This window comes from Alternaria postmessia (genome assembly GCF_024291825.1).
Source record: "Alternaria postmessia strain BMP 2775 chromosome Unknown scaffold_77, whole genome shotgun sequence".
NCBI lineage: Eukaryota > Fungi > Ascomycota > Dothideomycetes > Pleosporales > Pleosporaceae > Alternaria > Alternaria postmessia.
Genome location: NW_026260150.1, coordinates 48997 through 63292, shown reverse-complemented (window position 1 = coordinate 63292; position 14296 = coordinate 48997). Strand labels below are relative to the sequence as shown.

General features: G+C 53.2%; 4 protein-coding genes across 4 annotated transcripts; 1 reads left to right on the top strand and 3 right to left on the bottom strand.

The window, feature by feature from the left end:
* Positions 1–846: 846 nt before the first annotated feature.
* On the bottom strand, positions 847–5090 carry J4E82_008883 (uncharacterized protein; the record flags this gene model as incomplete). Its single annotated transcript, XM_051735113.1, has 6 exons — positions 847–1182; positions 1234–1365; positions 1415–4029; positions 4082–4357; positions 4407–4517; positions 4568–5090. The coding sequence occupies 6 exons, from the start codon at positions 5088–5090 to the stop codon at positions 847–849; spliced, it is 3993 nt and encodes a 1330-aa protein (XP_051585127.1).
* A 2630-nt stretch (positions 5091–7720) lies between these two features.
* Positions 7721–9366, bottom strand: J4E82_008882 (uncharacterized protein; the record flags this gene model as incomplete). Its single annotated transcript, XM_051735112.1, has 4 exons — positions 7721–8422; positions 8508–8791; positions 8842–9252; positions 9300–9366. 4 exons carry the CDS (start codon positions 9364–9366, stop codon positions 7721–7723), a joined length of 1464 nt encoding a protein of 487 aa, XP_051585126.1.
* A 483-nt stretch (positions 9367–9849) lies between these two features.
* Positions 9850–12014, top strand: J4E82_008881 (uncharacterized protein; the record flags this gene model as incomplete). Its single annotated transcript, XM_051735111.1, has 3 exons — positions 9850–10288; positions 10344–11628; positions 11684–12014. The coding sequence occupies 3 exons, from the start codon at positions 9850–9852 to the stop codon at positions 12012–12014; spliced, it is 2055 nt and encodes a 684-aa protein (XP_051585125.1).
* Positions 12015–12204: 190 nt separating this feature from the next.
* J4E82_008880 (uncharacterized protein) lies at positions 12205–13808 on the bottom strand (the record flags this gene model as incomplete). The annotated part of the gene is made up of 4 exons (XM_051735110.1): positions 12205–13064; positions 13119–13395; positions 13446–13521; positions 13582–13808. 4 exons carry the CDS (start codon positions 13806–13808, stop codon positions 12205–12207), a joined length of 1440 nt encoding a protein of 479 aa, XP_051585124.1.
* Positions 13809–14296: the final 488 nt, after the last annotated feature.

The window sequence follows — 14296 nt, the reverse complement described above, 5'->3', positions numbered from 1 at the left end:
AGCATATTCATTGCGATCAGTAATTGTTCACGCCATGCCCCCAAACTAACTTTTGTGGGCGATAACATCGAGTCTTACACCCGCGCCTCGTAAAAAGCAAGTATAGCATCGCGACATTCTAGTTTCCTGCAACGAGCGCAATTCAGGTATATATCACAACAGCCATATGACCCGTACAAGTAAGCCTACTCTGGTCACTCAGGCAGTCGCATAATCACAAGACTTGCAAAGAGGGCAGCGAGTGCCCCAAAATGCATGCATCCCTTTCAAGGCGTGCGGCTGAATCCCGCTTGGCCCCGCCATGGCCCTCACTCATCAGCGAATCTAGTCCTTCCTATTGCAGCGGCAAATTTTCTTCAGAATTGCAAGAGCGACTTGAGCACCGCCAAAATAGATTCAGTCCTTGGTAAAGCGAAGGTATCCAATACACACAAAAATGCACGCCAATCAGACCGCCATTTAAACCCAGAGGAACAAAACGCCCAAGATATGCAAAAGAGGTTTGCGCAAAAGCATGCAATAACAAGAGTGGTGGGGAAGAGGTGATACTCCAGACCAGAACAACAACAAGGACAAGTAAAACGCCAATACTCGCTATCCAATCCGACCGTGCCCAGTCCCCATCCTTCCGCCTAAGAGCCATCGCTTCGATTGGAGATTGTGGATATTCGGTAATGATTCGACAGCCGGCTAAAACAGTTCTTTCGGTATGTCGACGACGAGGACGACGATGATTGGTGGCCAGGCTTCTAATCAAGCCTTCTCCTCTTCCTTGAAAGGTCACAAACTCAGCTACTATGACTCCGCAGCAAAAGCTACAACACACACATATTAGGGTCAATTTACTCACAAACTAGCGGACAAGGAACGTACTCTCTCGACACTGCCATTATCCGTCTGATCCACCGCCAGAAGATTTGGGCTCTGTGCCCCACCACCTCGTTCTGTGAAGCCTCGTGTATCGAGCTGTGGGCGCTTCTTGCCGGGACTAGGCAGTCCCCCAGATGATGATGACGCGCCTCCATTGTCGTTACCCTTTGCGGGAAGAGCAATGTTGGGGAGGTGGGATGACGCTGTGTAGCGTGGCTCGCTGGAATGGTCGTACATTGTACTGCCGACTGTGGCGCACCGGAGGATTGTTTGGATGAGTTGGTTTTGGCGTAGAGGTTTGGAAAGGTAGTCCTGAGAGCTAATTTAGTAGTGGAAAAACGTAATGGAATAGTAGTAACGTACGTCCATCTGTGCAGCGAGACACTTCTCGCGATCGCCAACCATGGCGTGCGCCGTCAGTGCAATGACTGGTGTTGAAGGAATGCCGTTGTCGCGTTCCCATTCACGGATCTTCGCCGTGGCTTCGAAACCACCCTAAAATGTTGTTAGCTGCGAACCTCGAGTTAGCGAGAGCCTAGCTTACCATGACTGGCATTTGCACATCCATAAGTACGCAATCGTAACGCTTCTTTTGAATGTGTTCAAAGGCCTCAAGACCGTTGTTAGCCACAGTGACTCTGTGATGATACTTCTCCAGAATCCTGACGGCAAGCTTCTGATTGACAGCATTGTCTTCGGCCAGAAGAATCTGGAACGATTTGGAATGGTCTGAGACCAGAGGTGCGGCACGGCCATCAAGTGCCGGAATGAGCGCATTGCCCAAGTCGATTGGTAGACAGGGCGTCGTCATATAGCTCGAGATACCGTTTTCTAGCGCAGACCTGAGGCTGATGCATACGTGTGGCGTGAGCATGACGAGAGGAATGTACTTGAAGCGTTCCGCAATCCTAAGCTCCCGTGCCGTCTTGTCATTGTCGACAATGACGCAGTCGTACGGCATGTCAGTCCTCTTCGTCGTCTCGGGTACCTCCTCAACCGAGTGAACCACCATAGGCACAAGATCGAGTGTCTTAAGGTGCTCGATAATTTGATCCGAGAACCCAGTGTTGCCTTGGTCGACAAAGAGAACCGTGTGCTGCTTGTATGCCACGAGCTGAGGCTGAATGGCTTGAATTGCCGGCTTGCCGAGACGCACTTTGCATGTAAAGTAGAACACACTGCCCTTGCCAACGTCTGATTCGACCCACATGCGACCACCCATGAGAGTGACGAGACGTTTGGAGATAGACAGACCGAGTCCAGTGCCTCCAAACTTTCTTGTTGTCGAGCCGTCCGCCTGCTGGAAGGTGTCAAAAATAAGATTGAGCTTATCGCCACGGATACCTATTCCGGTGTCGGAAACGGCAAATTGGAACACATAGTGATCTGGGTCGCATTCTTGTTCTTGCGCCATGGATATAGCCACCTTGACTTCTCCGAGCTCAGTAAACTTGATAGCGTTACCAACCAGGTTGAGAATGATCTGCCTCAACCTGAAGGAATCACCAACAACGTAGTCGGGCACCTTGTAAGAGACGTCGTAAGCAAGGTTCAACTTCCGCTCGTTGGCTCTTGATGCTAATGACTTGAGTGCGTTGAATATAGTGCCGCGCATTGAGAATGGAATCTCTTCCATTACCATGCGGTTCGCCTCGATCTTGGAGATATCAAGGATATCGTCGATGATTGTCAGTAATTGACCAGCCAGATTATGAACAATGGTCAACATCTCTCGTTGCGCATGCGTAAGGTCGGTGTCGAGCGTAAGTTGGGTCATTCCAATGATACCGTTCATGGGCGTTCGGATCTCGTGAGACATGTTGGCGAGGAACTCGGATTTTGTTTTGTTGGCCAACTCGGCTGCTTCCCTCGCAGCCGTGTTTCTTTGAATACTCTCTCGCAAACTGGACACCATCTGGTTGATCTTCCTCTTCAATTCATCCATCTCACCAGAAGCCTCGACGGTGATTTGAGTGAACTTGCCCTCCATTGCAGCGTTGGTGATGTCACCGAAAGCACGCACTTGTGACGTAAGGTTCTGGGCCATGGTGTTGACGTCTGTGGTGATTTCTTTCCATCGGCCGTCGATATCTCTCACGTCTGCTTGACCGCCCATCTTTCCGTCTACGCCTACATCGCGAGCTACACGCTTCACAGCTAGAGACCATTCGTCGAGTCTCATAACCATGTCGTTGACGGTGTCTTTGAGTAATCGGATCTCTCCCTCGGCGTCCACGTGAACTCTGCGGCTCATGTCTCCCTTGGCGATGGCCTGGGTGACCTCGGAAATACTTCGTACTTGCAGCGTGAGATTCTGAGCCATAGTGTTGACATTGTTGGTCAGATCCTTCCACTTGCCCTCAACGTTGTCGACCTGTGCTTGGCCGCCCAGAATACCGTCGGTTCCGACCTCACGGGCGACCTTGCTAACCTCTTGTGCAAACGTGTTCAAGCGGTCCACCATGGTGTTGATGGTAATCTTAAGTGACAAAATCTCACCCTGAACTTCTGCCTTGACCTTCCTGCTGAGATCTCCTCTTGCGACGGCTGTAGTGACTTCGGCGATTTCTCGCACTTGTGTTGTGAGGTTCATGGCCATACCGTTCACATTCTCAGTGAGATCTTTCCAGGTACCCTCAACGCCATGCACTGTAGCCTGTCCACCAAGTCGACCCTCAGATCCGACCTCTCGCGCAATCTTGGTGACTTCGTGAGCAAACTGCTGCAGCTGGTCCACCATGCGATTGATTGTGTTCTTGAGTTCCAAGATTTCACCCTTGCATTCGGCTTCGACCTTCCGTGTGAGGTTACCCTGTGCGACGGCCGTTGTGACCTGGGCGATGTCTCGCACCTGGGTGGTGAGGTTTTGAGCCATGGCGTTCACATTCACTGTCAATTCGTTCCACATGCCCTTGACGCCAGCAATCTCAGCCTGACCACCAAGCTTGCCTTCAGTTCCGACATCTCTAGCGACTTTGGTGACCTGGGTAGCAAATGATTGCAGTTGATCCACCATGCTGTTGATCGTCTGTTGCAGCTGCAAGATTTCTCCTCGGGCCGGACGCTCAATCTTACGACTGAGATCGCCCATAGCGACAGCGGTTGTGACTACGGCGATCTCTCGCACCTGGTCGGTAAGATTCTTGGCCATCCCATTAACTGCAGGACACGTTAGCATCGGCCCGATAGTGGAACCCTAATCACAACGTACCACTGTCAGTCAGCTCAGCCCAAATACCAGCAACTCCTGGTAGGTTGGCTTGACCGCCCAATCTGCCTTCGGTACCGACCTCTCGAGCGAGGAACGTGACTTGACTGGCAAACTCCTGGAGCTGGTCCACCATGGTGTTGATCGTGCGCTTGAACAGGGTGATTTCAGGGTCCATCTCCTTAGCATGAATCAAGACCTTCTTGCTCAAGTCACCCATAGCGACGGCAGTGACGATGGCGCCGATTTCCCGCAGTGCCTTTTGGAAAGCCAGGTTGGCTGTGAAATGTCAGCCACAACGTTGCCTTTTCAAGACTATAGAGCATACCCTGTTGATGCTTGCCGAGTTCCCTTTTCAGTGCGCCGATGTCCTCAATGCCATGTTCGAATACCATGCTCTGTGTCGTTAGTTGCTTATTCACTTCCTGGCTTAGGTTGTCTGTTGTCTGTCAGCCTGGGCGCATGCAGAGGTCTTCTGTGGGCTCCCACCAATGTGCTCGCGCTGGTTTCTAATCTGGTCGGCTTGCTGGTTCAAGTGCACTCGCAGGTAGTTGAGCTGCTCTTCGGTAAGGGCTGCCGCGGGCTGTTCTGGGTCGCCATTCGACTCCTTGGCGGCGAGCCAGTTGGAGACCCAGATGGCGCGCTCCTTGTTGGATCCACGACGTCCTTGGGCGGGTGGGCCGCTATTGCCGCGGAAGACTCCTGCTGGAGTATATAACGCGCCCTCCTCGGGCGGCTCTTGTGCGGGTGTCAGAGGGAACTGGCCCTGCTGGTTTGGAGCATGGCTGCTCTTGTGCTCGAGAAAGTCTATTCTTGAGCATAGCGCCGACAGCTCCTGCTCTAGTTGCGTCTTCTCCTCGCTCTCCGGGCCTGGCAGCGCGATGGCATTTGCAGCCGTCTTGGCTCCGTTGGCAGAAACTTGTGCGCTGAAGCTGGGGTCTCGCGTAGGGTCGTGTTGGCGGGCGAGGTTGCGGATGATGGCTGAGACGCTCGAGTACGTCTCTGCGGCCATTGTGGCGGCGGGTGGAAGGGTGAAAGGCTCGAAGGGCTGCTATGTGCGCATCTGGAACGGGCAAGATGGACAGGAATGCGACAGAGCGGGTATCGATGGGAGAGAGGGCGGAAAGGGACAAAGGAGGGACTGAAGAGCCTTTCGGGGCAGACGACTGCGAGGATACTGATGGATCGCGAGATGAACTTGGGAGGTATCGAAGAAGCGCAAGCAGGGGACGCCCCGCTAGGATGGATATCCAGTATCGCTCAATCAAGGTTAGCGTCGAAGTTAGCAGCTAGGCAGCGTGAAGAATAACCGCAAGCCACAAAGCGCACGAGTCCGCGGGGACAGACAGAAACTGCGTGAGGAGGGAAAGAGCAAAGACAGCCCGACCAAGCGTGCTACGGTATGCTGCCTCACTCTCCCAAAGGATTGCCCGAATTGCTGCCGGGTTGGGAAAGCAGACTGGAGGCAGAATGACAGATGTAACGCTAGGCCGAGAGAAATCTAGTCAGCCCTGGTGGAGTGGATCCGTGCACGTTGGACCTTGGAAAACGGACATCTCGGACCACAGCAACCAACGGCCGCTTGCTGAACCTCCCACCACGGAACCAGCGCTCTCAGCACAGCGAGACTTGACACCGCACACCGCCGACGTCATTCTCCCTGCCCAGCCCTTCGCCGACACCGCGAAATGAAGTGCGACCATGCATCCAGCATCCGCGTGCCATCTCTTAGCACGTACGGGTATACGAACAGAGCGACGAATGGCAGTGCGACCGAAGCCACCCAGCACCCACCAGTGTGGCAAATTACCCCTATTCGCTGGGAACGGCGGGCGGAACAGGCATCGCCTAGCACAGCAGCGCACTCGGGATACGTTGGACTTCAACGCCCTCGCTGAAGTGTGAAATGCGCCTCTAATCTAACCACGGCTTGACTGCGCTGCTCTCCTGTTTGATCTGCATGCCACAGCGCATGTCGTACTCCTGCCGTGGTTTCAGTGCCATCGATCGCAATATGAGACGACGTGGCGGTACATCTCAGATCTTATCGTGCCATGCTGACAGCTGACAGAGGGGCTCTTTGATGGTGGGCACGGTGGGGTACACTTGTTCGCAAAAGAGTCGCTTCGCTCAGGGTCCCTCCCGGCCGTCCGGCTGATAGTGGTAAGCGTGTTTGGGCGGAAGCCGGCACATGCTTGGTAACACGCGAGGACGTGTTTTCTAGACGGCTTCCTGGCTTTTCCGGCTTTGACTCGCCGTTGCATGAATTCTATCAAGATTGGGGAACCCGGTCGGCACATCCGAACATTCCCCGGCTAGTAGACTCGGGAACGAAATTCATCCTCACATCGGACTACTAGATCCGCAAAACTGCACCAAGCTGAGAGCAGATTGATCAAATCGAGAGTCAGGTACTGGCAAGATCCGCAGAACTTGTTCGCTTTCTCCATTAATGCGGAATCTAAAACACTCTTGTGGCTTTAACACGGTTAGTGAAATCACCAAACTAGTATACGACTATATCAGCATCCGTCCATCCAAGGTTCTCTCGTCGTCTCAGGAATGTATGCCACGATGGGACCAAAGAGTTTGCGCTAATGCGTGCCTTGTGGGTATTTTCATTCCCCTGTTTAAACACGGTAACAAGGTATAAGACAGTATGTCTCTGGCTGTAGTATTCTATATAACTTTCTCAAACTGAGCATTCATGTACAACTCTCTCACGTCTCTAGTAGTCCAAGGGCGCCTCAGGTGTCGACGGCTGAAAATTACTCCCCATTCCTGTCCCCAATCCCAACGAACCCATGCGCCACTGAGAGTATGTATCGAATCCCTCATGCATCCTTGGTAGACCTGGTATGCTCCTTTCGCTGGATCGCCTGCCAAACATGTTCCTCCTTGGGTGGTTGCTGTTCACCTTGGTTTTTATCGGAGGGGTGAAGAGCTGTGCACGGCACATGGGACATGTTGATGATCCTGATTCAACCCATTCCGTCATGCAGGGTGTGTGGAAGATGTGACCGCATTGAGTGACCTGGGAAGCGGGATCCTCGCGTGTGTAGTGCTCGAGGCATATGGAACAGCTGGCTTCGGTGTTGTTGAGCGCACATGTCGCAAGCGGGCTTAGACCGCTTGTAAGGAAGGATGATTTCGAAGTGTAAGGTGCGTTTGATGACGAAGCTACGCCTGTAGCTGCGGGCGTGCGAAATGGCATGGCCATCTTCCTGGTGAAGGCAAAGATTTGTGGTTTCGAGAACTTGGAGTATTGAAAATCCAGGGTCTTGAGACTTCGCAATAGGATTTTTTGTGGTAGCAGGAGTCTTGTTGTAGTAAGAGCTTTGTAGTAAGAGTCTTGCAGTGATGAAAGTCTTCTGTTAGCCCGTGGAGTTTTGTGGTGATGCGATTGCGAATTAAGAGTGTTGTGAGGGAAGTCTGGGAGAGAGAGGAACAATGGCTCTCTTTTCATCGAGGAGGATTTGTGTTGGACCCTGATAACAATATTTTGGGGTGGTTCCGTGGACCAAGGAACGATGATCAGGCGAACCACAGGTGATATAAGACAAATAGTTCACAAAATCTGGGCTTCCCGGAGAGCGATGGTATTGCAGAACGGATAAGCAGTGTGACAAGAGATACGACTTGCTACCTAAGCTTCTTAGCATGGGCAACCAGGCTCTCAATAACTTGCTCAAAAGCATCCTTGTCTCCCAGTGCGCTCTCCAATCTCTTCTGCCAGTACTCAAATACCTCCTTTGCTCTTTCTTGCAGTCCCTTTAAGTGATCAATGTGCATCTTCAGCTCATCGTCCGTCAGCCCTTGCAGCGCTGCATCTGTCGTCGCGCATAGTTGCAAGGTGCTGCTAATGTCCAGTTCTGGAGGCGGCGGTGGACCTTTACGTTTTCGCTCTGGTTTTGAACTTGACGAGTCGATAGACGTAGATGATTCGTTCTCGCGCTTGACTCGTCCCAATGGCCCGCCATTGTTCCGACCGTCGGACGAGGGGCGGGGCGACCGATCCCCGGGTATATGTATTGAAGGGAGAATGAGCTTTTTCTGTTTCGAGGCGGGGAGTATTTCGTCCAGATCCACAGGTACACCTAATGAGACCAAGAACAGTCGCCGTATACGCGAACGAACCCAGTCGGGAGGCTGTAATGGTGGCGGTGCAACCAGTTGCGTCCATAACGAGTGGCTGCGTTCCGAGAGGAATATGGAACGGGTCTCGTCGGGATTGGCCGATATTGTGGGTATGTCATTCTGTACAGGGTACATGTCATCTAGGTAGGGCTGTGTTGCTGTGACGATTTCTTCAAGTGATGTGAGTTGATCAAAGTCTAAGACGGGCTGTGTAATGAAGGGTTAGTCAGACTATCACCATAGCAGGCGGGCAAGGCAGTAGTATATGTGGACTAGAATTGCTGCGACTTACAGGACCTGGCGAGGGGACAGGTACAGGAGGCTGTTCTGGGGGCTTATCAAATGATGTCTCTGCATCGTCCTCGCCTTGCTGAAGCCCATCGTCAAAGTCCCCAAAATCATCGTCACCCTCTTCGCCTTGTTCAAAGTCGTCGAAATCGCCAAAACCATCGTCGTCACCGTCCTCGTCGCCAAAGCCGTCGTCATCTTGCTCAGCGGAGGCATCGGCTTCGGGCACGGTGTCGGCTGCGCCGTCACTGGGGCTTATTGGAGACCTGTTATGCGAGGTTGGTGACCCTTCTTCCGTCAATGGTACGCAGGAGGCACCAAGGAAATGCCCTACGTACCTGGGTTGCTGGGCTGGGTAGGCTCTGGTGCTCTGACAATGACATCAGGCGCAGCATCGGCAAGACGCTGCTGGTGGGCAAGTGTACCGGGAACATCGCCGTAGCTGGGCTGGTCGGGATCGATCTTCTCGACAATCGTCTTTGGCACTGGCGTTCCTCCTGGCGTAAGAGGCCTGTCGCTTACACTAACGCGAGACGCACTGCGACTTCGTGTGCCTTCGGGTACAATCTCCACCTCGTCGGGTACTGCGTCTTGGGTGCGCATGTTGTATGCGTCTGTGCCTGGCACCTCGCCGTGGGCCGGCTCGTCGTCTACTCGCTCAACCCGCGTGATGGGAATGGGCGAGGTCATCTCAGATCGTCCAGGCTGGCCTTCCGAGGCATCGGAGAAGTGTTCGTCGCTCGACTCGGCTGCACTGCATTAGAATTGCTACGGCCGAGTGGAAAGGACGACGTACCCAGCTCTTTCGCACCGGGGTCCTCGAGCTCTACGCTCTTGCGGGGCGGTGCTAGCTCGTCCGGCATATCGAGGATGCTGAATGTTTCTTCACTTGACACGTAAATTTGGTATACACAGGTCGTCGGGGAGTGGTTTTGCTTGGAGCAAGGCGTGGGGGAAGTAAGCTGCAAAGGCGACAAGTACAAGTGCAAGTGCAAGTGCTGCGCCCCGTTGCTTGAGCGTGTCGTCTTGTCTCAGGCACGCTCGATTAGCGGGGAACGAGCGGTCTGGACGCTGCAGCACCGGGAAGGTGGGAACAACAATTCACCGGAGCTAAAGCTTGACCCATGCACTGTTTGTCTAACTTTTGGGTTGCGACGACATATTGATGCGCGTGAGAAGAAGAACCGTTTACGCGCATCCCTTGCAACTCGTCAATTGACGGCCCGACACTCCCATCTACGGGCGCGACACGACTAGACATTCGCGCGTTCCCAGTTATCTCGCCGGCAATAACAGCTTCTTCACCGTCAACACAAACACCAGAGCTCTCCTCCACAGCCGCCATCATGAGCTTCACATTCGGCCAGCAAGGCAACAACAACAACAACAACAACGGCGGCAGCAGCAACACACCAAACAAATCGCTGTTTGGTGCCGCGCCTTCCACGGGCAGCGCGACGCCATCCCTCTTCGGAACCGCGAACAGCAACACCTCGAGCACGCCGGCCAGCGGTGGCCTCTTTGGCTCTGCTGGCGCCAACACAGGCGGCTCAGGTGGTCTTTTCGGCGGCGCATCGAGCACGCCTGCGTCAAAGCCTGGCGGTTTGTTCGGCGGAGGCGGAGCCACACCTGCCGCGTCCTCAACACCAGCTTTTGGCGGAGGCTTTGGTTTCGGCAAGAAGGAGGGCGATGCGCCAAAACCAGCTGGAGGTCTGTTTGGAGGAGCGGCCACTGGCGCACCAACAACGTCTTCTGCGCCCTCATTTGGATTTGGTAACGCGGGTGGTTAGTTCCCAAACACATCTCGCACCTCCAACGCGTCTGCTAACACCGCGCTTAGGTTCGACATCAACAGCTACGCCTGCAACGAACAAGACGTCGCTCCTTCCTTCCACTACCCCAGCTGGTGCCCCTCCGGGTGGAAGCCTGTTTGGACAGAACACCCAGGCTAGTGGAGGCACATCCTCTTTGTTCGGCGGCGCAAAGCCAGCAGCTCCAGCAGCAACCACATCGTCCTCCACACCTAGCCTGTTCGGCGCTACCCCCGCTGCAAAGCCCTCGGGCGGCTTCAGCTTAGGAGGAAACACCGGCACCTCGACCGACGCGAACAAGTCCGCGGCTTCTGCCAGCAACCTTTTTGGAGGCGGAAATCAGTCGACCCCTACTTCTCAAGACACACAGGCTTCTAAGCCTGCGGGTGGCCTCTTTGGTGGACTGGGCAGCACAACCCCCTCCTCGACACCCGCGAAACCTCTAGGAGGGTTCAGTGTGGGTGCCACACCTGCACAGCCAGCTTCCTCGCAGGCTTCTTCTACTCCAGCCTCGGGCTTGAGCCTAGGCGGAAACAACACTGCGTCGTCTGCTTCTGCAACACCTAGTCTGTTCTCGCCTGCAGGAGCTTCCACACCAGCATCTACGGGTGGTGGTTTCAGCTTTGCTAAACCTGCTGCGCCTGCCAGCACGGCTGCAACTACCGGGGCTACAACCACTGCCACAAGCGGTGCACCCACCACAACCGCATCATCGAGCTCGTCCTTGTTCCCCAGCATCGGAGGTGGGCTGGGAGGCGGGAGTGCTTCGTCCGCTGCTCCTGCGACTGCCGCCACCACCACTTCTGGCACCACACCCAGTTTATTTAACAAGCCTGCAGCAAGTGAAGCACCAGCAGCATCGTCTAACACTGCTTCGCAACCAACTCCTTCCCTCGGGGCCACGACCGGAAACAATGCTGCCCAAAGCGGACTTGCTGCGTCAACTGCCGGGCCTGCACCATCGGCTCAATCACGATTGAAGAACAAGTCTATGGACGAGATCATCACACGCTGGGCAGCTGACCTCTCCAAGTACCAGAAAGAATTCCAATCACAGGCTGAGACAGTCGCCTCATGGGATAGGGCCTTGGTTGAGAATTCCGATAAAGTCCGACAACTGTACTCGAAGACTTTCCAAGCTGAGCGTGACGCTGCTGAAGTCGAGAGGCAGCTGACGATGATGGAGGAGAACCAGCAGGAGCTCGATTCGTACCTAGATCGATACGAGAAGGAGATTGACAATCTCATGAAGATGCACGGCGTCAGTGGCAAGAACGAGACCCTACGCGGCCCCGACCAGGAGCGCGAGAGGACGTAAGTGAAAACCTGAGAACTGTCTGCAGCTACGAGATAACTAATGAACCCATAGTTACAAGCTTGCCGAGAAGCTTCAAGACCGCCTCAACGAGCTCAACAAGGATCTCACAGAGATGATTGAGGAGATTAACAATACCTCGCAGACGCTCAGCAAGACAGGCAAGCCAGACGATCCTCTTACCAAGGTCGTTCGTGTTCTCAACACCCAGCTTGCACAGCTTCAACTCATCGATTCCGGTGCTTCGCAGCTTCAGGAGAAGATTACCAAGGCGCAGCGGGAGACACAACGTGTTGGTGCCAACGGCTGGAACGGACTTGGCTCGGATCCTTCAGCCGATTTCATGAACAGCATGCGTGGGGCGAGGGCTTCGCAAAGATTTTAATACAATGGATGAGCAGGATGATGGTATAGGATAGGCACGGTCTTGTGCTTTGGATGATAGGGTATGGTCGCATGCATTGGCGTTATCCAGGCGTTTTTTTCTGCACGGAGAGCCGTGCGTATTCTCGAATCCATAACGTCTCATTGAGAAACAGACCATAAAACTAGTAGCACAACATTGTGTAAAGCATCTATGCTTTCTCTCCCTCCCCTGTCCCAAATGTCCCTTCATCCCCGCCCTTTCCCATAATAGCATTGTGCACAACCCCCCCTTCTAACATTCTCCTGCTCTCAGTCCTTGCCTGCATCCATGCCAACGCCGCCGTCCACGCTGCCATGGCAATGCTGACGGCAATCATAGCCCACATACCCCTGGTAAAGTACGGTGCGAAATTTGCACCGTAGAAGACAATGCTCCACCAGGCGTTGATGGCGTTGCTTCCCATGTTCATACTTGCTATGACCACAGCACGCAGACTGTCTTCTTCGTAGCGTAATACGTCGTTTGCCCAGGCGAAGAAGGTGGCTTGACAGGCATAAACACTGCCTGCCCAATAATACATTGCGAAGTGAATCGTGGTGTTTTGTGGATAGGCGAGAATGAGGGCTGAGGTTACGATACCAGTTATGCCAATCCAGTAGCCGACAAGATAACGTTTCCCGCCCATAAAGTCCGTTAGTGTGGCCCAAAACAAAGTCGAAACAATGCCGACAGCAGGTACTCCGGTAGGATAGTTGTTATTCTGAGCCACGGTATAAGTGTTTGTAGGATGTGAGCGCATGTAAAGTTGCAACAAAGCGTTTGTGCTAAAAGATTCGGTCTCTCCCGCTAGAATCCAGAGGATGACGAAAAAGTACCAATACCACGTTGAGAAGCAATGCTTCAAAAAGGACAAGGATATTGGAGTGCGCTCCGAGACTTCAGGAACGCGGGAGATTGCTAGCGCTTTCTCGGAGGCACTGAGGTAAGGCGCTCGTGTGTTTCTTGGCGTGTCGGGGAAGAGGGCGAAACCGTAGATGGCTACAGGAAGTGTGATGAGTCCGTCGATGACTGAAGAGACTTGGCGTTAGTGAGTTAATTGTAGATGTTGTCAAAACAACTTACTGAAGAGCCATCGCCAACCACTCATCCCCCGGAGGCCGTCCATGCTACTGTGTATACCCGTTTGGATGAAACCACCAATCATAGTGCCAGCAAGACCTGATGCGGTGAATATTCCAGAGCGTTTCCCTAGCTCTTTTTCGGTGTACCAAGAACCAAGAATGTAATGGGTTCCTACGAACGTCGATGATTCGAACAGCGCTTGGAAGAAGCGGATTGCCATGATGTCCTGAGGTTTTTGAGCGGCTGCAGTGACCATTGTCAAGCCTGCCCATGCTACCTAGATTGAATAAGTCACAAAACCCAAGGCGCTTTGGGTTAGAGACGCACCATGCAGGCAGGGAAGAAATAACGAGGCTTGATGTAGTACAGCAGGATGTTACATGGTACTTGCCCTATAGTATACCTAAGTATGTCGAATTAGTATGAGACTATTCATAGTCTTCTTTCATTTATGCTTACTTACCCTACAGTAAAGACGGTGTTGATCTGATTGAGTTGGTTGCCTTTGAAGTCCAGCTCTTCCCTCATACCAGAAACGTACGCATTGTTAAGATTGGTGCGATCAAGATAATTGAGGAAATACATGAGACAGCAGAAAGTAAGGATGAAAAAATCAAGCTTCTGCACCAGCTTGCGCTCGCCTGGCGCATTCTGGTCGCCTCGAAGATAGGCGATGAAGCTGTTGGCCATGTTGGAACGGGTTATTGCACGATTGAGGGCAAAAGTGTTGCGCCCTGTCGCTAGAGATGTGCTGTTGAGCAATGGAAGATGGCTTTGCCTGTTTTCGAACAGCTGTCGCTATCAGTTATGTTTGTAGTATTGGTTATTCTCCGGGTGACATCGTCCGCCCCATGCATCATAGGACCGATAGACGCTGGGGGCAAGATATGGTTGATACTACGCCACTTATGACTGACTCGAGATAGGCATATTCAGTAAGCGTTTTTGCCGATCATATCTCTGTGGTGAAGCGGCTGAATGCCGGTATCGGTTACTTGGGTGTTCGTATCTGAATCTCAACAGGGCAGGTATAACCTCTTGACCAGCGGTAGTCTATCTCGGCCGAAGCAACGGGATGTCTGGTAGCAGTTAGTCTGGGTCGGGTGCGTCCAAAGGTGCGGGGAATGGTATCGTCGACGCCTCCAATGGCTTCGGTTGGGGACCACCACAATGACAGA